The sequence below is a fragment of the Metschnikowia bicuspidata genome, assembly GCF_001664035.1.
Source record: "Metschnikowia bicuspidata var. bicuspidata NRRL YB-4993 chromosome Unknown METBIscaffold_1, whole genome shotgun sequence".
NCBI classification, from domain to species: domain Eukaryota; kingdom Fungi; phylum Ascomycota; class Pichiomycetes; order Serinales; family Metschnikowiaceae; genus Metschnikowia; species Metschnikowia bicuspidata.
The window spans coordinates 1524167-1546708 of NW_017387731.1; the positions used below are offsets into that span (position 1 = coordinate 1524167).

The following is a 22542-nucleotide window of genomic DNA, read 5'->3' on the forward strand; positions in this document are numbered from 1 at the left end:
GATTCCGGGGTCAGCTGCGCGGGAGCCAATGGGACCGCAGCAAATTACGCGAAACCCCGGGACATCCGGCACGTGACCACGGGTCACGTGCGCGGCGTGGGCCGGCCGGCGCCGTGTGTTCGGAGGCGTGGCATTTTTGCGGGGGTTTCTTATTGGCTTGTCTCGTGATGGCATGGCTGGGCGGGATTTTCTGGTGGCGTTTTTTTTGGGTTGAGGGAGCATCGATGTCTGTGCTCTGCATACCCGGTCTTCTCCGAGGCGCTCGTGCCACTTCCGCCAACTGATACTTTTGTTTGTTTTTTGTTTGTTTTTTGTTTGTTTTTTGTTTTTTTGTTTGTTTCTTGTTCATCTCTGTTTGTGTTTTTTTGTCTGCTCCTTGTTTGTTTCCTTCATTTTCCCATGGCTTTATAAGTGCTGGACTTCACGGCTGCAAACGATCGAGGCAATGTTGAACTGCGCACTCTGGGCTGCCCTGTAATTTCCGAAATAGGGCTCGGGCCGAATTCGTGAACGCGGGAGGACACCTCTGACTTTGATCGTCACCTAAAAAAAAAAAAGAGATATTCTTGTGGATTCGTTCGTGGTGACAGAAGTCATAGTTTGTGCCCAAGAAAAGTATCCTCATAGTCGGGGTTAATCGGAAGACACTGTGATTGATAATGGGAGGGGCCATCTGAAGTGCGCATATGTTGTATGAGTTGTCCTTTCGAGTCATCACTGGAATGTCGGTAGCAGTGGGCTTCTTTCAACGGCATTCGAACTATTTAGTTTGGCCACACAAAGCCACCGCTTGTTTGAAACTCAAAAAGCGGGCGAACTTTGAATCACAGCCTGGTGGTGTGCCACTACAATAAGCTACTATTGGGCAGGGCAATAGCAAAGTATGAAATGTCCGGCAACACATCTGGCTCCTGTTGATAGTATTTCCTGAGACTGAACTCCGTTGGCATCATAGACGCTTTTTTTTGGCTTCCTCTTTAATTCGGATTGTTTGTATGGAAGGGGGAACATGATGAACATGTGCAATAAAGCAGACTGGGGATCCTGCGCAATGTTCTTTTGGTTCCATTGGTGGGACGACCACCCTAGCTAATACATTGGCAAGGAGATTCCGATACTTGGTGTCTGCATTGTTCTCTACTGGCTCTCCAATACAATTTTTCTTTGTGACTTATATGGTTTTTCTGTGGACCCATATACCGCCTGTCTTATATCTGCTCTCACTCTATCTCTTGGGTACTGTAACTAGGAACTGGATCCAGTGTTATGGTGCTACCAAAAAACTGAAAATTGAAACGAAGATACGCAAGGGCTTCTTCCCGCTGCACCTTTTGCTATGGGGTCCTGTGCATCGAGCATATACGGTGAAGAGCATCATGGAGTATAAAACAGCATCATTGGGAGGGTGAAGGGGACCATGATATATGGTGAAACAGCATCATGGAGTACGATGAAAAAGGACCATGGAGTATAAAACAGCATCATTGGTAGTGTGAAAGAAGACCATGATATATGGTGAAACAGCATCATGGAGTACGATGAAAAAGGACCATGGAGTATAAAACAGCATCATTGGTAGTGTGAAAGAAGACCATGATATACGGTGAGAACAACATCATGAAGAACGATCAAAAAGAATCATAATCATATACGGTGAAATAGGACCATGATATACGGTGAGAACAACACCATGAAGAACGATGGAAAAGGACCATGGAGTATGACGAAAAGAAGAACATGTTATATAAAAAGCGTGGAGTATTACTGCGATAAAAACCCGTGGCTCTTTGACGGCAAGCACCTCTCAGCGCCTCACCACCCCATGTCTCTGCCATCTCTCAAACCGCCGCGATCCATGGTATCAGCCCGTTTCCAGGCAAACATAACAAAACCGGAACAACAACAAAAAAAATAATAATACACCATCACGAGATTCCCTCCGGGCCCTGTCTACACGCGCTTCCGTATAGGCCTGTTTCGGTGGAACACGCGTGGTTTGCTACGCGGGCCGTCTGCTCGGCCAGAAATATTTTGCACCCAAACCTCGAATCAGGCATGCGCAACGGGCCGCTCGAAAGCACCCATAAAACAATGGGATTTCTCCACCACAGGGCGGCCGGCGCTATTTGAGGGCCTGGCTTTTTCGGCAAACCCCGCACACGACACCCCGCCCTGAATATGACCTGGCTCCTTGTCCCCCTCCTCTTGCTATTGGCGTACTTCGTGCGCCTGCTCGTTCTTCCCCCCAGCAACTTCCCCAAGAACATCCCGACAATCCCGTTCTACGTGGTGTTTGTGCCTGTGCTCACGGACTGGGACCAGGAAAAGGTCTACCAGCACTATTTCCGGGCGAAGATGGAGAAGTACGGCGCGGTGAAAATGTACTTTGGCTCGCGGTGGAACATCCTCGTGTCCCGGCCCGAGTACATTGCCCAGGTGATGAGAAACAACGATGTTTTCGAGAAGAGCGGCAACAACGAGAAAATCCCGCACGCCGTGGTGCTGGAGTACCTCGGCGACAACATCATCTCGGCAGGCAACGAGCGGTGGCGCAAGTACCGCAAGGTGATGACCAACAGCATCTTGTTTCCCGACACGCTGTCCATGGACGGCCACTTGGCCAGGCTCATGAGTGCGCTTGACCAGAAGGCCCAGGAAAAGACCGCCATGGTGGTGCCCGGCTTCCTCCAGCGCTTCTTTTTGGCGTGCATCGGCGACTGTATCATGGGGTGCAACTTGGACACGGAGGTCGCCGGCCAGACCATTCTAGCCCGCGTGCGGCTCTTGAAGCGGCAGATCTTCCGGCCCATGTTCATGACGTTTCCCGTTTTGGACATCTTGCCCATCCCGGCCCGCACCCGGGCCCGCGTCACGGTCCAGGAGTTCAAGGCCTTGCTCCGCCGCAAGATCTTGCAGGAGAGAAGCCCCGAAACGGCCCTGCGCTTGGGGCCGCAGTTGGCCCGCGCCGTCGAGACGGGCGACTTGACGCAAAAGCAGTTCGAGGACAACGCCATGATCTCGCTCGTGGCCGGCCACGAGAACCCCGAGATGCTTTTGGCCAGCACGCTCTACATGCTCGCCAAGCACCCGCACGTGCAGCGGGAGTTGCGGGCCCAGCTCCAGCTGCTAGGCCCGGACGAAAGACCCGACCTGCCTCTTTTGAACGCGGTCATTTTCGAGACGCTTCGCATGTATCCTCCCATCGGCCAGTTGGTGAACCGCATCACGCGGCAGCCCGTGCGGTTGGGCAAAGACATTGTGATTCCACGAGGCGTCTACGTGGGCATCCACAGCTTGATCACGCAGCGAGACCGGGGCCACTGGCCGGACGCAGACGACTTTCTCCCCGGCCGCTGGGGCCGCACGGAAAAGGAGGTCATGCAGAGCTACACGTTGAGAAAAAGCCGGTGTGAGATCACGGCGTTCCACGGCCGCAACCGGGCGTGCTTGGGCGAGAAGTTTGCCTTGATGGAGGTGCGCAAATGTGTGGTGGCGATCTTGGGCCGCTTCCGTTTTTCCTTGGACCCGGCGTGGCGGGAGAGGGTCACGCCTGCCGGGCCGATCTGGCCTGAGGGGCTCTCCTTGTTGATTTCGCGATTGGCGGATGGCGACGAAGAGGCTGCGGACTAGCGGGGGCGAGCGGGCTGGTTGGCAATGCTGGCCCGACGAGCGGGCTGGTTGACTAGTGATGCTGGGTGGGGGGCCTCTTTTGGCAGCAGACGGGTTTGTATAGAGAGCCATGGGAGACGGCTGGTGGAAACTCGCCATGGCTTGTAGGGTGTGGATGAATGTTCCTACGAAACAGGGCATGGCCCTGCTGGATTGACGTTGTCTTATGATTCTTGTTTTTGGATGGTCTGATGTTCCCAGCGAGCAGATCATGGCCCTGCTGGATTGGCGTTGTCTAATTATTACTATTACTTTTTTGGGGGCTCTGATGATCCCAGAAAACAGAGAATGGCCCTGCTGAATTGACGTTGTTTATGTTTTTGGAGGCTCTGGATAGATGATCCCAGCAAACAGAGCATTGCCCTGCTGAATAGGCGTTGTCTAATTAATATTACTTTTTTTGTAGGCTCTGAATGGATGATCCCGGGCAACAGAGCATGGCCCTTCTGAATTGACGTTGTCTAATTATTACTACTTTTTTTTGATTTTTTTTTCCTCTTTTGTTTCTACGGGCCCCATAGAGACTGGGTAGTATGGATGATTGTTCTGTGAGTCAGCTATGTGACCAAAACACTGATTTATAGGTAATTATGGCCGAGGGCATGCGGCTGCAAAACTCGCGGTTTTACAAGTCCCAGGAACTTGCGTGCGGTTTCTGAGGAAGCACATGGGTGTTGAATTCTGGGAACAGCCCATACTCGAATGCCCGAGTTAAGTTTCTCATGATCGTCGGCCCACTGGCGATTTGGGTATGCTGACATTGGTTGGCTGGGCACGATTTTATAGGTCTTCAGAATATGCGTATTTGCTTATGGGTGCACATACTTCAAGGTTGGTCCCAAGCTGCATAGCCTTTTGGTCGTAGAATGATCAGCCGTAGCCTTAGGTCACTTTGTTGGCCACGAGGTGTTTTTACATGAGGTGGAAAAGTGAAGGTATGGGTGAATCAGAGGTCGAACACTGGAGATATTGCTAAACTGAAGGTATTGATAAAGTTCATCACGACTGTGTGAAACACGAAGTATGGTGTCCCGGCGTGTTGTTTATTTTCATGTGATTCAGCGCCACTTATTCAGCACCCACGCATTACTTCTTGATTCCTACTTGCTTGCAGCTTTATTTGATTACGCATAATACTAACCACGAGGTGATACTGACCACAACCTATACTGGCCACGACATATAGTGACCACGACATATATTAACCACGACATATATTAACCACGACATATATTAACAACATCATATATTAACAACAACATATATTAACAACGGCATATATTAACAACGAAATACTGACCACGACGTATATCAACCACGACATACTAACCACGACATGTCACCAAATTACTGCACCAAACACCTCCATATCTGTGGAACACATCACGCATCGGTTGTAAAGTTATTTTGCTCATTTCGGCTAGTTGTACAACATGCTTATCAAGACTTCCGTATACAATGAGCACAACGGTCAACCACGACGGATTGGTTATTTCAGCAGATGGTGAGTTCAGCGGATCGGTAATTCCACTGGGTTAGTCAGTTCCAGCAAATTGCTGAATTCCTCTAAATCAAGAAACCACCACTGATAGGCAAATCACCTCGGACTGTTTGGTCATCATGTCTGGGCACCGCAATTTTCACACCCCACGGATCGGTCCATCACCGCGCAGAACAATTCCGACTGTTGCTTGCAACCGTCCTGCCCACACTGGTACGGAACCACGACACCAGTCCGATGGCGGAATAGACACTGCTTTGCGGCCGCAAGCGCCATGGCCCCGGATTTCTCTACAAAGCAGCTTTTTGTGTTTGGCCCCAAAACGGAGTATAGCAACAAGCCCAGGGCCCTTTCTGCCATAGGGCCCTTCCTGCCCCAGAGCCTGCGGCGCGCCGCGGGCCCGAGCCAGCAAACCACAGTGGCTTTCACTGATTTGACACCTCGCCGCAGAAAAACGGTCGCTTTTTCTAGCAGCGGTGCCTCGAGGGCAGCGGGAATTGAGCCCCAGGGCCCGGCGGCGAAGCAAAGCGGGCCCCGGAGCCGGGCGCCGGAGCCGGGCCGGTCGTGCGCGGATCATATCAGCCCACCGGCTGGGCCATCTTCGTCTGCCTCGCCCCATAGTTTTCGGGCCAGCACCCATCGTTGGACCCAAGCAGCACCGCTGCAGAGTCTCATTTGCCTTTATTTCTTGCATCCCCGTGCTCCCCCATTCTTTATTCTTTCTTCCTTCACTTTCATTTTTTCTTTCATTTATTTCTATTCCCTTTCATTCATTTCTATTCACTTTCATTTTTTTCCATTCACTTTCATTTTTTTCCATTCACTGTCATTCATTTTTTCCATTCACTTTCTTCCCTCACTGCCCCATTCTCTTTTCGTATCCTCCGGTCCTGCCGTCCTCTTCCTCCTTTCACTTTTTCATTCACTTTCCTTCACTTTTTCATTCACTTTCCTTCACTTTTTCCATTCACTTTCCTTCATTTTTCCATTCACTTTCCTTCATTTTTTCTTTCACTCTCCCTCACCCATTTTCACTTTTTCCTTTTCTTTCTTACATTTTTTCCCTTCACTTCCTTTCACTTCCCTCCACTTCCCTTCATTTTCTTTCATTTCTTTCGTTTTTTCCTTCGCTTCACTTTCTTCGTGCCCGCTCCCATCCTGCCGTCTCGCCCGTCCGCGCCGTCTCGCCCAGCTCTAGGGCCAGCCGCCCCGCTCCGCCCGCCCAACCCGCCAGCCCGGCCCGCGCCTGCACCTGCCGCCGTCTGCTTACTCAAACCCCCACGGCCTCTCAGATAAGCACCCTCCAGGCGCTTCCAACCCACGCCAAAAACACGGGATTTCGGGACACGCCGCCACAGACTCTCCCGCCCAGCCCCCCGCGAGCGCACGGCCCCTCCGCCCCCTCTTCAGCCGCCCGCCGCCACCACAAAACCCCGTTTTTTTTTCGCTTTTCGCCACGCCCTCCTGCCCAATGCAGACCTCCACCGGCCGGGCCCTTCTGGGCGCCGGCGCCCCGCCACACGCGCCCACGGCGGCCATGCGGCCGGCGGCCACGGATACCGACGCCGCCAGGCACGTGCCGCCGGCTTTTTCCGCGGCGAAATCCGCCCGCCCCGCCGAATCCAGCGCCCTTCTTAGCCGCCTGCCCCGGGACTTGAGCCGCCTGCTCCGAGACGTGAGCAGACTGCCCTCACACAGGCTGGGGGCCGGGGCCGAAACCCCGGATCCTTCCGGACAGCAGCGAGACAAGACGCAGGGCCCGGGTTCGAGCAGCCCAGGCCAGGCCGAGCTCGCGGCGCCGGGCCTCGGCGGGTCGCGGGATCTGGAATGCTTGCAGAATTCGGGAAGTTCGCAGAATCTCAGCGGGTCGCAGAATCTTAGTGGCTCACTGAATCTCAGCGGATCCCAGAATCTCGACGGATCCCAGAATCTGGAGAGCTCAAAGAATCTGAACGGTTCACAGAATCTAGAAAGCTTGCAGAATCTCAGCGGATCCCAGAATCTCAGCGGATCCCAGAATCTCAACGAATCCCAGAATCTAGACGGATCTCAGAAACTGGAGAGCTCCCAGAACCTCGGCCTCTCCCAGAATCTCGACCTCTCCCAGAACCTCGACCTCTCCCAGAACCTCGACTCGGAGACCCTGGAAACCTCGCACCGCCTGGGCAGCTCGCAGAACCTCGATCCAGAACACCTTCCCCCGTCCGGCCAGCTGGGCCGCTCCGTCCACATGCACGCCCCCCACTCGCACAACATCGACACGCCCGGCCTTCCGGAGCACGCCGGCAACCTCCAGTTCAAAAAGAAGGAGTTCCCCAAGTCGCGCACGCAGCTGTTCCAGCTGGTGCTCCTGTCCGCGTCGCTCAAGTCGTTGAAGCAGCAGGCCTGTGCGCCGCCGCCGCCGCCGTTGAAGCGCAACGCCAGCACCGTGTCCCAGAACACCAGGAACTTCCAGCTGTTCATCCAGGCGCCCGTGCTCCTGCTGGTGTCCAACTTGCGCGCCGCGGACGACGTCGAGATCGGCCAGCGCCTCCCCTTCGACCCGCCGCCGCGCCGGAACCTGCTGCTCGACGGCTGGCCCGACCCCGCCGGCCCCCAGCGGGCCCACCACAGCGACACCGCCGCCCTGCTGGCCGGCTCCGCCGACGACGCCGCCGCGGACGACGCCGACGCAGACGCAGACAGCTACAAGGAGGAGACCACGCTCCAGCAGCAGCGGCTCACGCTCAACGCGCTCAAGAAGCTCTCGCTCTCGCTCGCGCCCATCATCCGCTCCGAGTACGACGAGCAGGGCCCCCAGTCGCGGCAGCTCACCACGAAGCTGCTCAACGCCGCGCGCCTGGCCTCGCGCCCGGAGCCCCGCGTGCCTCGCGACTTGCGGCCCGTGTTGCGCTCCGCGGCCCTGCGCAGACTGCGGCCGTACCAGCCGGCAGAGGTCGATCTCCTGTCGTTCTCCAGCTTGACGCGCCAGAGCAAGCACGGCCCGGGCGACGCCGCCGCGCCGCCGCCGCGGCCCGACCCGCATGTCAGCCGGCCCAGCCACGCGCACGTCGAGCGTGCGGCCCACTCGCAGCCACAGGCGCCCGGCCCCGCCGCGCCGACACAGGTCCACGTGGCGCCAGATAAGCCCGTGGCGCCGGACAAGCCCGTTCTGGCCGGCCCTGGCGCCCACGTGGCCGCTCCGGGCGCCCTCCCCAACGCCCGGCTTCCCCGCAAGCCCGACCAGCGCGGCACGGGCGGGCCCCAGAGCCACTCCCCCGCCCCGGCCCTCATGCGCCCAGGGCTCCTCTCCACGAACTTGCCCTTGCGGGAGCCCGGCGCACGGGGCCCTCCCCATGCGTCCGAGATGGCACACGCGGGCTCTGCCGCGTCTGCAAAGCTGCTCGGCGCCGACAACAGGCTCCAGCAGATCAACGGCTTCCGCAGCCCCATGTACGTGCCCGCCGTGCTACGCAAGACCGTGGACGAGACGCTTGGCGAGGGCGCCGGCTCGGGCGACCTGCTCGGCGGCCCGGCCGACCCACGCGCCGTCGAGCCGGGCTCCTCGGCGACTTCCGTCAAGTCCGTCGACCTGGCCTACTCCGGCGAGCGCAGCGCGTCGCCGGGGCCACCGCCGCAGACCGGGCCGTACACCTTGAACAGGAGGCAGTACGACTACGTCTCGCGGGCGGCGCCCACGCGGAGACACTGGCTCAAGGACGAGGCTGTCAGCGAGTGCGGCATCGACGCCTGCCACAAGAAGTTCAACTTCTTCGAGAGAAGGCACCACTGCCGCAAGTGCGGCGGCATCTTCTGCAAAGAGCACACCTCGCACTATCTCTACATCAACCACTTGGCCCAGTTCACGACGGGCGGACGCGGCACCTTGTCTCGCGTGTGCGACAAGTGCATCGGCGAGTACAACGATTTCATCACGCACGAGTTCGGTGCCGCCTTCCAGCCCCCTCTGTCCAGGGACCTGCTTCCTCGGCCGGCGTTCAGCAAGACCGACTACCGCAAGGAGATCTTCGCTCCGAAGATGAGCGGCAATGTCCCCATGAAGCTGGCGCAGCCGGACGAGGAGAATGGCGCCGCGGACCAGCTCGTCGGCTCTGTGCCGGCAAACTGGAGCTGGTCGTCGTTCTGATCACACGAACCTTCTGCAAAACGGACATGCCCTTGTGGGGCCACCAGTGTATTTATAGATTCTTTTCTGGGGGGTTTATGGAAGTAGGATATAAGCATGGATATGATTTCTTTGGTTTCTTGCGGCTGGCTGTTGAGGCCTGGGATGGTCATGCCCCGGCAATAGACTCGCGATGTTTCTTCGCCCCGTTCTCTGGGCTGGGCCCATTGTGCTTCCAAGTTCAACATCAGTTTGATGGCTCGGGCGCTTTTTTAGGTCTTGGAAGATGGCTCCCGCTTTTGCAAAGCGACCAGGTATAATGTGGTCGTGTCGGCTGGCCACTCTGACAATCCCTGAGGTTCCCATACCCAGGCTACTTAGAACTCAAAGAACTTCTAGTCCCGAAGTCTAGTGATCTGCTACAATTCCTCATCCCTCATAGCATTGAGAAGATGAGCGTTTGGTAAGACATTTTGAAGCTTTTTCTTGTGAGCATTTCCCTCGTAAGACTGGCTCTCAGCTAGGCTTCTGTTCCGATGGTCTCGGGCTAGAAAGCAGAGGTTTATCGACCAGCCTCGCCCCCACCATCTAGTCTCAGCAGGGCCTGTTTCTGCAAGCAAACCAGTCCAATGAATATCCTATACTGCGAGCTTTGTGGACTTTTTTATGTGCCAAGATTTGGATGCGGCCGACAGGAAAACTTGAATTCAATAAAAACTTCATTGTTCTCTGTTTCCTCAAAGGTTCATATAAGACTGAGTGGTGAGTTTCGAGAAATGTTGAAATATCGCGAAGTCATGATAAGGCGCATTGGTCCCTTTTGCTGTCAAAATTCGAGATCTCGATGAAATTGAACATTACCAAGAGAAAGCATTCCATGCACGGGGGTTAAGAAGCACATACAAAAGCAGCGTGTTTTTACTGGAAATCGGTCCGGAGTCTGTACCTATTTTTGAGCGGCAGGCCGATTCATCACTGGCCGCGCCAATACTGATGGAGCAATCACACGCTGCCTTTGGTGTCGGCTGGTTCTGAAATCAAGATTGACTTCCCTCGGAATGGAATTGGACGCCGAAAAATCGTACTCAATCGGACTCACGAATTTCTGTCGTGCGGCGATGCAAAATGGCCTGCGTTGTATTCCATCCGTGCGTAAGAAGCTAGCAGAGCTCATATGCGAACAAGACTGTTCTTATGTTTCGAAGGGTGTTTTCTGCTGCTGTGGAGAGCTATGCTTTTCATGGGAACAAGGAGAAAAATGCTGGCAGTGAAAAGCCGTCAGAGCTGCTGGGGTTGAGTTAATCTCGAGGTCACAAATAGTGTCTCGATAGTCAATGCACTGGTTAATCACTGGTATTACTGGGGGAGCGCCCGCTTCGCCACGTCTTTGGCCAGGCCCCCAAGAAAAAACATCCAGTGCATAATTTTTGAACGTGTCAGGCCCGGGCCAGTAAGACCGATGGAGATTGTGGAAAAAAGGAAGCGGCCCGGCCCAAACTTTCGATTCCGAAGACAACCGAATCCGAACGCTGATTTCGCACCCATTTAAATCGCGCTGCAACAGGCAAGCGAGTTGCAGGGCAACAGTCCATGGGATATTGCATTTTCGCCACATACATGCTACATGAGTCTATTTTCTGGGGGCTTCGCCATGGAATTATGATGAGCCGATGCACTCAAACTCTGGCTGTGTTTTTTTGTGTTCCCATTGACTGCAAGGTCTGAAGACTTGCGCTTGGCGGTTTCGTTTGGAGCTTGGTAGGTGAGACCAGACCTGCTGGTTCTGGCAGCTGCTGGAAAGTGTGCAGATCCACTTTTTGAAGCTGGGGCGGTCACGTTCTTGTTTTGCCGGAATCTTGGACCATAATCCGATTACTATTGGGGCACGTCTCTTGGAAGTCTACTGGGACCAGCAGAAGCCGTCGATTTGCGGCCTTTGATGGGACAGCCCGCCACTCTGCCAGTCCTTTAAGAAGAGATGGGATGGCCGAAGCGATTGTGGAATTTAAGTTTTGTTAGCGCTTGTTTTGTTTTGCCCCTGATTTGCAGGTGTTCGACGGCCAGTCTTTGAGCAAGTGAGGATCCAGCTGGGATGCAAGTAAAAGGGGCAATGGGAAACAAAGAAAGAGGAGACGGGGAGATGAAACAGAACATATTGGGAGAATAAGATTTGGGGGGCGGCGGAAAGAGGACGGCGGAAAGAGGACGAGAGGGACAATGAATCAGAGAATAGTAGGAGCCAGAAGATTGGAAACGAAACAGATTCATGAAAGGCTCCGCTGACGGGTCTTTGGCCCGATCTCCCGGCCTGAGGCAACAGCACCAACAGCACAGCCCAAGCAAAGGGCAGAGGGTGGTGAACTCACGGACACCCAGAGAAATCCGAGCAGGAAAAACCAAAAGAAAAGCAAACAAAACAAAAGAACCAAAGGAAAAAAAGGAAGGCAAAGAAAACAAATAGAACAAAAGAAAGGCAAAGAAAGCAACAAGAACAACAGGAACAACAGGAACAACAAGAACAACAAGAACAACAAGAAAAGAAAGAAAAACAAGAACAACAAGAACAACAAGAACAACAGGAACAACAAACAAACAAACAAGCGTCGGCCTTCTCGGCGGGCCTGCGCCGGCCCGGCTCTATTCTCTTTCATCACGGGCCCAGTGCGGATCCACTAGAGGGCGCCGCAAGGCCGCTGAGCCAACGGGAAAACAGGCCCCAGCCGCGCCCAACTAGCCAGCACCCAGACCACGCCGCCCCAAGCCCAAGCCGCCCCAAGCCCAGGCCGCGCCAGGACCAAAACCAAATACCAAACACTGACAACCAGACCAGAATAGAAGACCAGAACAGACCACGACCAAAGCAGACCGAAACAAAACAAGCACAAAAAATGAAGCTCAATACAACAAAGCCGGCCAGACAAAATAAAGCTTAATAAAATAAAGCTTAATAAAATAAAGCTTAATAAAATGGAGCTTAAAAAAATGGAGCTAAAAAAAACGGAGCTAAAAAAAACGGAGCTCAAAAGAACGGAGCCCAAACAAATGGGGCCGGCCAAAACACAGCGGGGCCATCAGCAAGATCTAAAAAAAACAACCTCCAAAAATGGCCCAGAAGCTCACCAAAAGACTCCGCCAAAAGCACCGCACCGGAAAACAACGGAGGAGCCCGCGCGCGGCCCCAGGCCCCAGGCCCCGGCCCCAGAGCCCACCACCACCACCGCCAGCCGCCCCGGCCCTGAGGCCACGACACCAGGGCCGCGCGTCCTGCACCGCGCGCCCACAGCCACCTGTTCAGTTCCTCGCTCGCGCCCCGGCCTCCAGGTCCTACTCCTCCATCCTCCACTGAACATCCCCCCGGCATGCCCTCCACGCACCCCCCGCCCCCCGCCAAGGTCCTCGGCGTCCGCGGCGACACGTTGCGCTTGCTCCTCCGCACGGTCATCTTCATGTCCATCGCCGGCGCCGCGGTGTCCGCGCGGCTCTTCTCGGTCATCCGCTTCGAGCTGATCATCCACGAGTTCGACCCCTGGTTCAACTTCCGCGCCACGCGCTACTTGGTGTCCCACTCCTTCTACGAGTTCTTGAACTGGTTCGACGACCGCACGTGGTACCCCTTGGGCCGCGTGACCGGCGGCACGTTGTACCCGGGCTTGATGGTCACGTCCGGCGCCATCTGGCACGCGCTCAGAAACTGGCTCGGCATGCCCGTGGACATCCGCAACATCTGCGTGTTGCTCGCGCCCGCGTTCTCCGGCGTCACGGCCGTGTTCACGTACTTGCTCACGCGCGAGATGAAGGACTCCAACGCCGGCTTGTTGGCCGCGCTCTTCATGGGCATAGCGCCGGGCTACATCTCGCGCTCCGTCGCCGGCTCCTACGACAACGAGGCCATCGCCATCACCTTGCTCATGGCCACGTTCTACCTCTGGATCCGCGCCATGAAGACCGGCTCCGTGGGCCACGCCGCGGCCGCCGCGGCGCTGTACTTCTACATGGTGTCCGCGTGGGGAGGCTACGTGTTCATCACCAACTTGATCCCGTTGCACGTGTTGGTGCTCTTGGCCATGGGCCGCTACACCCCGCGCTTGTACGCGGCCTACTCCACCTGGTACGCCTTGGGCACGGCCGCGTCCATGCAGATCCCGTTCGTGGGCTTCTTGCCCATCCGCTCCAACGACCACATGGCCGCCTTGGGCGTCTTCGGCTTGCTCCAGTTGGTGGCCTTGGGCGCGTACGTGCGCGCCAGCGTGCCCTCCGCGCAGTTCCGCTCGTTCCTCGCCGTGTCCTTGGTCGTGGTGACGCTTGTGGGCGTGCTTGGCTTGGTGGCCTTGACCTCCGCTGGCTGGATTGCGCCCTGGACCGGCCGCTTCTACTCCTTGTGGGACACCAACTACGCCAAGATCCACATCCCCATCATCGCCTCCGTGTCCGAGCACCAGCCCACCGCGTGGCCCGCGTTTTTCTTCGACACCAACATGTTGGTGTGGCTCTTCCCCGCAGGCTTGTACTTCTGCTTCCAGGACTTGCGCGACGAGCACGTGTTCATCATCATCTACGGCGTGTTCGCCACCTACTTCGCGGGCGTCATGGTCCGCTTGATGTTGACCTTGACCCCGGTCATCTGCGTGGCCGCCGCCATTGCCTTGTCCCATTTGTTCGATGCCTATATGAACATCGTTGACTTGTTCCAGTCCGCGCCAGCGGACTCGGAGAAGAAGGTCTCGGAAAAGGCCCCCGCCAAGACCAGCAAGACTGCGTTCCCCGTGGTCCAGATCTTGACCAAGGTTGTGGTCTTGGGCTCCTTCGTCTACTACCTTATTTTCTTCGTCTTGCACTGCACCTGGGTCACGTCCAACGCCTACTCGTCTCCTTCCGTGGTCTTGGCCTCCAAGAACCCGGACGGGTCGCAGAACATCATTGATGATTACAGAGAGGCCTACTACTGGTTGAGAATGAACACGCCCGAGGACGCCAAGGTCATGGCCTGGTGGGACTACGGGTACCAGATCGGAGGCATGGCCGACCGCACCACCTTGGTCGACAACAACACCTGGAACAACACTCACATCGCCACCGTCGGAAAGGCCATGGCCGCCAACGAGGAGGTTTCCTACGAGATCTTGAAGAAACACGATGTCGACTACGTCTTGGTCATCTTTGGCGGTGTTTTGGGTTACTCCGGTGACGACATCAACAAGTTCTTGTGGATGGTCAGAATCTCCGAAGGCATCTGGCCTGAGGAGATCCACGAGAGAGACTACTTCAGTTCCAACGGTGAGTACAAGGTGGACCACGAAGCTTCCGACGCCATGAAGAACTCCATGATGTACAAGATGTCCTACTACAGATTTGCCGAGTTGTTTGGCGGACGCGACGCTGTCGACAGAGTCCGTGGCCAGAACATCCCCGCCGATAGAAAGATCACCTTGAACGCGGTTGAGGAAGCGTTTACTTCTCAAAACTGGATTGTGAGAATTTACAAGGTGAAGGACTTGGACAACCTCGGCAGAGACATCTCGTCTGCAGGTGCATTTGACCGCGACGAGTCCTCGAGGAGCACCAAGAGAAGCAGAGTGGTGAAGAAACCATCCCTTGGATTGAGAGAGTGATCCCACTCCCCGTCTCTAAATACATCAAAACCATCTTGGACTCAAAATATAAAATAAATGAAGCAGAACTGACCATTTTTCCGTGTTAACTTTTTTCGCGGGAAAGCACAGGGGCAGGGAAACTCGTGAGATGCACTCCCTTTCCCCGCCTTTCTCTCGAACTCGAACACTTCAAGACTCTATTGTTCGCATCATCCATTGTTATATTGTAAAACAAACCAAGGAAAGATCCCTGCTCCTGGAAATGCCCGGGATTTTTGATATTAAGGCACATCTAGTCTTTTATCGCAAGTACCATTTCAACAACACCAATGTCGCCATCCATCTTGTGTGTATCCCCATAATCTTGCTCTCGGCAATTAGTTTCTCAATTGGGAATGTGATATTCACTCAATATCCATATATAACAACCGGAGTCGTTGCAGCTTGGTTATACGGATTGTATTACGTGATACTAGACTGGCAATTGGGGGTGCCAGCCTTCTTATTCCTAGCAGGCTTCGCTCACGTGCAGCGAGTCTATTACCTGGAGTTGAGTCCCTCCTCACTCATCCTGAGGAGTCTGTACAAACAAATAGCCATAACAGCTCACATAATAAGTTGGCTTGCTCAGTTCTATGGCCATGCTGTGTATGAAAGAAGGGCCCCCGCTTTGTTTGACAACTTGCTCCAGGCCGTGGTGTTGGCACCCTTCTTTGTGGTATACGAGATTGCTTTTTGGCTCGGCTTCAAGCTTGACATAAAAAAAGAGATGGATAACCAGGCGGGGAAATTTGTTAGCGAAATGTCGAAAAAAAAGATCTGAACCGGTGGTTCCTAGTCTCGTGTCAGAATTTAAACTTTATAGTTTTTATACACGATTTTGATCATTTCCGAATTTTGCGATTGAAACTTTTAGTTTTTTTTTGAAGCAGATTGGTACCGATTATACTTTTGCTTCACTTCTTCTTCATAGATGGAAGTCCCGGTCAACTGGTTTCCGATGGCTGTTGAGTTAGTTTTTGGCTGTTATGCCTCTGTGGTGCCTCGGAGAATACGTACTGATCCACCCTGGACGAATGTTGTTGTCCCGCCCAAATATTTCCAATTTCCTCGCATGAATACCAACTAGTCTCTCCACTATTCCATAAAGCTCATCGGGCTTTCTCAGAGTCTCTCTCGTTCCGCTAACAATAAAATCTATGTCGATTTTTCTATTAAGCCAAACGGGATTGCCCTTGACTCCCACAAGCAAATGCTCCTTTGAATGATTGAGCCAATGTCCAGTTCGGCCTGTGACAATAGTTTTTCTCAATTGATTTAATTTGATCCAAATCATTTCATCTGAAACAGTGTACCCCCATTGCTCTAAAGCTCTACGGCCAATTTCAATCGATCTTCCAGTCACCCAAAGCATGAGGACACCCTCATCCTGGAGCTCTCTCATGGGTAAAGAGAGAAGCTCAGAATCCTTGCAAGTCCCATAAGGAAGTGACATGTGGATATCCCACGCAGGATCGGAGATTATGGCGGCAAACTTACCCAATATGCTGAATGGGAGGTATCTGACATCACAGTTGATCCACTGCGCGGGTAGCTCCTTCCTCAGCATAGTATCGTGACATTCTCCAATAGTATAGTCTATGGCAAGAAGAGGATTCTGTTGACTGGTCTCGACGTTTGCTTGAGATGGATTCAAAGTGTAGAAGTGTAAATAACGGCAGTTCTTAAGCTTATGGCACGTGTCTAGATATGAGCAGTTGCCAAGGTAAAGATCCGTGTTGTTCGTCAATAAAGGTAAAAAATGGATCTTGTTTCTAACGCAAGCCAAAACTTCTTTTGTGAGCAAAGATTTACACGAGCTGATCACCTTGTGTATTTTGGCATTTGAAGGAAGCTCATTAAATCCCAGACCTATCGATTTCAAGTTCAAGCACAAGTTTGCGAGCGTTTGACTGTGATCCAGTACCTCGCACACTTCGTAGAATGGCTTCTGTGTTGTTATTAGCTGTGCTCTTTTGACCCCGAGCTTTACCATTGCTGTAGGTCTCGCCAACATTTTGTTGAGCCTAGCAAAATCATGGTCGAATCCTTTCTCGGCAGAAACTTCACAGTTCACAACAGTTTGCGGGTCTGCCCTCAAGATTTCCATCAATTTATCGCTCACGCTTGAAGATTTTTCTAAAGGGCGCTCTGGAGGCCGCTCATTACTATACAAACGGTTCACACCTAGTGCAGAGTATGGTTCTGAATTTTTGAGACGGTCCTTTAAGATAGAGATATTAGCAACCTTGATCCAAATGAGCTGTTTGTCTGTTTCAGAATTGAATACAAGGGCAGATCCTGAGACCACATTGAACTCGGCAAGATAATCACGAAATGTTGCTTGATCTTTAGCTTTTTCTTTCACTGGCTCATCATTACAAACTTCACGGAAGACCCCCCTGATCGTTTCAATATCTCCTTTGTATGGATCGTCAAGAAGTGCTTCCTTACGCTGAGAAAGAAACTCAATAAAAGGTAAGAACACTGCACAGCTTTCTTCAAAAGCCATTACGACACGCTCAATACTCAGAGAACTAAAATGCCTCAATCAGCGGAAGTGGGGGAGTAAAAAGATGTGTGCAGAGATATTTAGGGTTTGCTCACCTTTTTATATTGATTTATATGGCTGCAAAAACGGAGAGCGCGTCTGCAGAACCACACTTACCACTTAGTCTAATCCTTGTTTACGACTAAAATTACATGAATGAGTAGATGTCGAAAAGCTGTACTGTAGAAGATATAGATTCAGGTAGTTTCAATTTTCATATCTACTGTTTGATATGGTTTAGCCTGGTGTTAGTAGACCCATGAAGGATGCAGTATTATCAAGCTGTTTCCTCTTGCCAAACTAGAATCCAAAAGGATTGTCAGCTGTAGCAGCCTGCAAATTGGCACGTCTTCCCGTTGCTTGAGACTGTAAATTGGGCGCATTTCCGAATCCGAGACCAGTTGGTTGAGATTGCAATGGCTGGTTATTAAAACCCTCGAATGTGTCTTGCCCAAAAGAAGCCGCAGGCTGTTGATTGAAGGATTGTTGACCATAAGATTGTTGAGCAAATGAGTTATTAGGCTGCTGGCCAAACGTCCCTATTGGGGGTCGACCAAATGATGTTGAGGGTCCCTGGCCAAAAGAGGCTGTGGGCTGTTGACCAAATATGGGCTGTTGACCGAACAGAGGCTGCTGGTTAAAGGAGGCAGTTGGCTGCTGAGAGAACATTGGTTGCTGAGCGAAAGAAGCTGTGGGTTGCTGTCCAAATTGTTGTCCCATTGGCCCTCCCAAAGATGTATTTTGAAACATGTTCGTGGCTTGGTTGACTCCGCTAGGTGGGGGTTGAGTATACTGAGGCATTGACGGGTTGAAGCCTCCAGTCATTTGCGCACCAAAGGATGCCAGTGGCATCATTCCCCCAGTTGGTTGGTTTCCGAATGACGTTTGCGGCATCATTCCGCCAGTCATTTGACTTCCAAAGAAAGTTTGAGGCATCTGTCCCCCCGTGGTTTGGTTCCCAAAAGATGTCAGAGGTGCCACCTGTGCACCACCTGTTTGATTAGCCCCCATGAAGCCGCCGGTGATTTGCCGACCGAAAGTTGATTGGGGAACAAAAGTGTTCTGGAATGCTTGACCAGTAATTTGACCACCAAGTCCATTAGAAGAACCAGCATATTGTCCTCCTGTTGGCTGTTGACCAAAAGTGGTCAGAGGCATTCCTTGTGGTTGAGTCACAGTACCCGGTTGAAGAGGCACAAAAGACGCCGTTGGCTGAGGAAAGGCTTGTCCAAAGGAGGTGACAGGGGCGGGGGCCAGCGGCTGTCCTGTTTTTTGGGGAATGAAAGTCGAATTTCCTGTCTGCAAAGGTACAAATCCAAATGTTGGCTGACCAACAAGACCCCCCGTTGCTTGAATTGGAACGAAACCAGTTGGTTGAGCCAAGATTGGAATGAATCCTGTTGGTTGAACGGGAATCAATCCACCTGTTGGCACTGGAATCAATCCTCCAGTTCTCATAGCACCCAATGCTGCAGGGTTTGAGTTTCCAGAACCAGTCTTTTGCACAGAAAACTGCTGGTTTGGCTGTATCATGGTACCGGTTTTCACTGGTGTCATAGGGGGTGCCGAGGGAGTAGCAGTCACCATAGTTGCAGGGTTCGTCACGGCACTCAGAGAGGTCTTGTTCATCTCCAAAGGCTTGACATCCACAAGGTCTTGCAAAGAGCCAGTGTATTGAGGGCGCGGAGCTGCTTTGGAAACATCTGTACTGGAGCGAGCAGCAGGCTTGACTGCCCAAGCGTCATCTTCGATCTTACTTTGAGAAATGTCTTTCTTGTTCTCGACGGCATGATCTTCCTTAATGGGAGAGGGGGTTGGTAATGCACTGGCATTGACCTTTGACAACTCTGTAGTGCTATTGTTCTTCAATGCGCCTGTTGCTTCAGTAAAAAGACTGCCTTGCGCGGGAGGCTCCTCAGAGGCCAGCTTCTTGCGATCAAACTTGTTGTTCAAATGCTTCATGACTCGCAAGATATCCCCCTCTCTCAAACCCAAGGACCGCAAGAGCGAAGGGGTGATATCTTCGAGAATGCTCTCATCCATCTGCTCCTTACTGAAGTTGATGGAGTATCGCTGACAGTTGCCAATGTCCACGCCACATGTAAGAAAGAAGTCAAACCAGTCGTAGTCGGGTTCGTTTGGAGGAACAGATGTTGGCGCTTTTGATCTGGAGGGTTTCTCAGGAGGCACGTCGTTGATCACAGCTGTTGCAGATCTGGTGGGGGTTTTTGAAGGCGTGGCTTGTGGGGCCACGGCTTGAGGTGTCACGACGGGCGCGTTTGACTCTGCGCTGGCAGGCTTAGAGCTGGAGGAGGCAGCTTTGCTGTCTCTCTTTGCGATTTGCTTGGCCACCTCGTCCTTGTACTTCTGAAGGGAGGTGCCAGTGACCTTCTCAACGTACTCCAAGTCTTCGATGGATAGCTTTGTTGCGGAGACGGCGATCTTGACGCCGTTTGTCTTGTGCAAATGCACTTTGCCTTCGACACACCCCAAGAACTCCGCCTCGACCTTGAAAGTGCCGGAGCTGTCTATCCAGGTTCTCACTCTGTGGAAGTTGGGCATGTTGTCGCCCTCAGCGGTGTCAGACTTGTCTCTCTTCTTTTTGTCGCGCTCCCTGATCTTATCACGGTCATCACGAGTACGGTACAGGTGCTTTTGAGATTTAGCGCTGGGCGCCACGACCTTGCCCTTGGAGGACGCGGTGGAGGCCGGCTTCTGGGACTTGCGTTTCTGCACACCATCGGTGAGCTTGTCTAAGTTCGTGGTGGACACGATCTCAATGTACGAGGAAGGAACCACGCCCTGGCGGCCGTCAGCAACACGCTCGCAAAGCCACCACTCGGCGGACTTGTTCAGGTCAACGACAAAGACCTCGTCGTTCTCGCGGCACAGCAACTCATCCTTGCTTTGCGCCTTGAAGTCGTAAAGAAGCCTTCCCACGCGCTTGTTGGAGGGCGAGTGCTTTGCCAGGGCCGCCCGCGCAACTTCTTTCAAGCCAGAGGCGGCTTCCGCGCCCTTGAGATCACCCAAGACCGACACGATGGCCTCCGCGACGTCCTTGGAACCGGCGTGCAACTCAATGGACACGTCCGGGTTGTGGAGGTCGAGAAACACGTGTTTCTTCTCGTGGTTATAGTTGGAGAGGTCGCGGATGCGCCAGTTGTTGTCGAGCAGAGAGGCGGATTTCAACTTCAACTTCTTGGGGTTGGTGGACTTGGGCTTGATGATGATCAAGCCGTTGCCTATGGCCAACACAATGGGGCGCTTCTTGCGCCCGTCCACCTCGTCAATGTACCAGCGAAAGTACTCGCCGTCAAAGCCATGCTGTTCCTGGGACGAGGAGTCCACGTTGGTTTCGGGCTCGTATTGCCCGCTGGCGGTGTTGGGCAAGACCGGGGCCAGCGCTTCTGGAGACCGCTGCGGCACCTCAGTCCGCAGGGCGCCGCCGGGGCGGGTCGGCATGGGTGGCGGAGGCCCTTCGTCGTCACTGGGCGGGCCGTCCTGCTGGGGCTCGGCCTGCTGGGCTTGCTGGGACTGGGCTTGCTGGGGCTGGGCCTGGCCACTTTGCGGCCGTTGCGGGCGGCGCTCGGGGGGCGGCAGCTCCACGTCGCTGTGGCCTTCCACATCGAGCTCCTGGGCCGCCAGCGCCTGCTGCTGGGCGACCCTGTCCTTGTGCACTGGCGGAGGGGCAAACGCAGAAATCGGACGGGACGCAGGGGCCAGGGTTTCGCCGGCAACAGCCGCCGCCGCGGGCTGCAACGGCGCCGCCGCCGGGGCTGCACTATTGTCCACCATGCGCACGTAGTTGGACGGAATGAAGCCGTACACGCCGTCGCTGCCGGCCAAGAGCCAGTCGGGGTCCGCCAAGTCATAGAGATCGAACGCGTCGCCCTCCAGGAACGAGAGCTCCTCGTCCGTCTGCTTGGCGTAGTCGTACAAAACCACGCAGCGGCCGACCGCCGGCGCCGGCTCGATGTAATTGGCCGGAATGAGGCCCGTGGGCTCCTCGACATCGAGGTCCGCCTGGGGCAAGAGCCGTTTTTTGGCCGTCCACCAGTCGTCGATGTCGGATTTTTGCAAGAGGTACAAGAGGTCGCCGGCGGCTATCGATAGTTCCTCCTCGGTGGTGGCGGTGTAGTCGTACACGGCCTTGTACACGCCGATATAAGGAGAGGCCATGGGTGGGGAGGGAGGTGCAGAAGGGGGCCCCGAAAACAGGCAAAAAAACGGGGGGAAACGGGAGGGGGAAGATTGCGTGGAGCACGGGACGGCGGGGAGACGGGGGCACGGTTTCCACGGGTTTTCGGGCCGTTCAGCGGAGGGGGCAGTGGGGCAGAAAGAGGAAGTTGGCGGCGGGTCTCTGTTTTTTCGGCGCCTCGCGGCGGTATCGTTGCGCCGGATCTTTATCGGCAGGGCCGCGGTGGCCAGATTTGGAAATAGGGGACCGGGTGTGAGATCGAGCCGGTTACATCTGGAGTCAGCATGGGGGGACCGGTGTCGGGTATGGGTGGGCACGAGTGTGTGGTGGCTATGAATGGGTGGGCTATGAGTTCGGGGCTATGAGTGTGGGGCTATGAGTGTGTGGTGGCTATGAGCTGACATGCGGCGAACGAAATATGGGAGGAGAATTGAAGTAATGTTGGTGGTGGGGTATGGGTGCGACTAGATGGTGGGAGGATAGGTGGGATAGAGCGATGGTGGTTGGGATATTGGTGGGATATGGGGTGGATATTAGGTGGAGTATTAGATGGAATATCAGGTGGAGTATTAGGTGAGATATTTGGGTGGAGTATTAGGTGAGATATTAGGTGAGATATTAGGTGGTTATTAGGTGAGATATTTGGGTGGAATATCAGGTGGAGTATTAGGTGGAGTATTGGGTGAGATATTAGATGAAGTATTAAATGGAGTATTAGGTGGAATATGAGGTAGATATTAGGTGGAGTATTAGGTGGAGTATTAGGTGGAGTATTAGGTGGAGTGTTAAATGGAGTATTAGGTGAAGTATTAGGTGAAGTATTAGGTGAAGTATTAGGTGAAGTATTAGGTGAAGTATTAGGTGGAGTATTAGGTGGAGTATTAGGTG

General features: G+C 53.8%; 8 protein-coding genes across 8 annotated transcripts; 5 read left to right on the forward strand and 3 right to left on the reverse strand.

Moving 5' to 3' along the window:
- Positions 1–2047: 2047 nt before the first annotated feature.
- METBIDRAFT_99409 (cytochrome P450) lies at positions 2048–3774 on the forward strand. Its single transcript, XM_018859495.1, has one exon. It carries the CDS (start codon positions 2179–2181, stop codon positions 3628–3630), a length of 1452 nt encoding a protein of 483 aa, XP_018713616.1. The 5' UTR covers positions 2048–2178; the 3' UTR covers positions 3631–3774.
- A 1164-nt stretch (positions 3775–4938) lies between these two features.
- Positions 4939–5551, reverse strand: METBIDRAFT_29664 (uncharacterized protein). The gene has a single exon (XM_018855455.1). The coding sequence runs from the start codon at positions 5528–5530 to the stop codon at positions 5288–5290; it is 243 nt and encodes an 80-aa protein (XP_018713617.1). The 5' UTR covers positions 5531–5551; the 3' UTR covers positions 4939–5287.
- A 3049-nt stretch (positions 5552–8600) lies between these two features.
- On the forward strand, positions 8601–9296 carry METBIDRAFT_36124 (uncharacterized protein; the record flags this gene model as incomplete). The annotated part of the gene is made up of 1 exon (XM_018856691.1): positions 8601–9296. One exon carries the CDS (start codon positions 8601–8603, stop codon positions 9294–9296), a length of 696 nt encoding a protein of 231 aa, XP_018713618.1.
- Positions 9297–11216: 1920 nt separating this feature from the next.
- On the forward strand, positions 11217–12421 carry METBIDRAFT_99485 (uncharacterized protein). Its single transcript, XM_018859496.1, has 2 exons — positions 11217–11701; positions 11766–12421. The coding sequence occupies exons 1-2, from the start codon at positions 11542–11544 to the stop codon at positions 12206–12208; spliced, it is 603 nt and encodes a 200-aa protein (XP_018713619.1). The 5' UTR covers positions 11217–11541; the 3' UTR covers positions 12209–12421.
- A 213-nt stretch (positions 12422–12634) lies between these two features.
- On the forward strand, positions 12635–14884 carry STT3 (dolichyl-diphosphooligosaccharide--protein glycosyltransferase subunit; the record flags this gene model as incomplete). Its single annotated transcript, XM_018856961.1, has 1 exon — positions 12635–14884. One exon carries the CDS (start codon positions 12635–12637, stop codon positions 14882–14884), a length of 2250 nt encoding a protein of 749 aa, XP_018713620.1.
- Positions 14885–15128: 244 nt separating this feature from the next.
- On the forward strand, positions 15129–15689 carry METBIDRAFT_76211 (uncharacterized protein; the record flags this gene model as incomplete). The annotated part of the gene is made up of 1 exon (XM_018858494.1): positions 15129–15689. One exon carries the CDS (start codon positions 15129–15131, stop codon positions 15687–15689), a length of 561 nt encoding a protein of 186 aa, XP_018713621.1.
- An 89-nt stretch (positions 15690–15778) lies between these two features.
- Positions 15779–17417, reverse strand: METBIDRAFT_76212 (mRNA (N6-adenosine)-methyltransferase; the record flags this gene model as incomplete). The annotated part of the gene is made up of 3 exons (XM_018858495.1): positions 15779–15870; positions 15926–16996; positions 17093–17417. 3 exons carry the CDS (start codon positions 17415–17417, stop codon positions 15779–15781), a joined length of 1488 nt encoding a protein of 495 aa, XP_018713622.1.
- A 58-nt stretch (positions 17418–17475) lies between these two features.
- SLA1 (cytoskeletal protein-binding protein) lies at positions 17476–21817 on the reverse strand. Its single transcript, XM_018855456.1, has one exon. The coding sequence runs from the start codon at positions 21633–21635 to the stop codon at positions 17757–17759; it is 3879 nt and encodes a 1292-aa protein (XP_018713623.1). The 5' UTR covers positions 21636–21817; the 3' UTR covers positions 17476–17756.
- Between the last annotated feature and the right edge of the window lie 725 nt (positions 21818–22542).

Excerpts from the sequence above, each read along its gene's own strand:
- SLA1 (XM_018855456.1), bottom strand. The coding sequence starts at position 21,635 with ATGGCCTCTCCTTATATCGGCGTGTACAAGGCCGTGTACGACTACACC.
- METBIDRAFT_99485 (XM_018859496.1), top strand. The coding sequence starts at position 11,542 with ATGAAAGGCTCCGCTGACGGGTCTTTGGCCCGATCTCCCGGCCTGAGG. Across the intron at positions 11,702-11,765 it reads AGCAAACAAAACAAAAGAAC|AACAACAGGAACAACAGGAA; the intron begins CAAAGGAAAAAA and ends GAAAGCAACAAG.
- METBIDRAFT_29664 (XM_018855455.1), bottom strand. The coding sequence starts at position 5,530 with ATGGCAGAAAGGGCCCTGGGCTTGTTGCTATACTCCGTTTTGGGGCCA.
- METBIDRAFT_99409 (XM_018859495.1), top strand. The coding sequence starts at position 2,179 with ATGACCTGGCTCCTTGTCCCCCTCCTCTTGCTATTGGCGTACTTCGTG.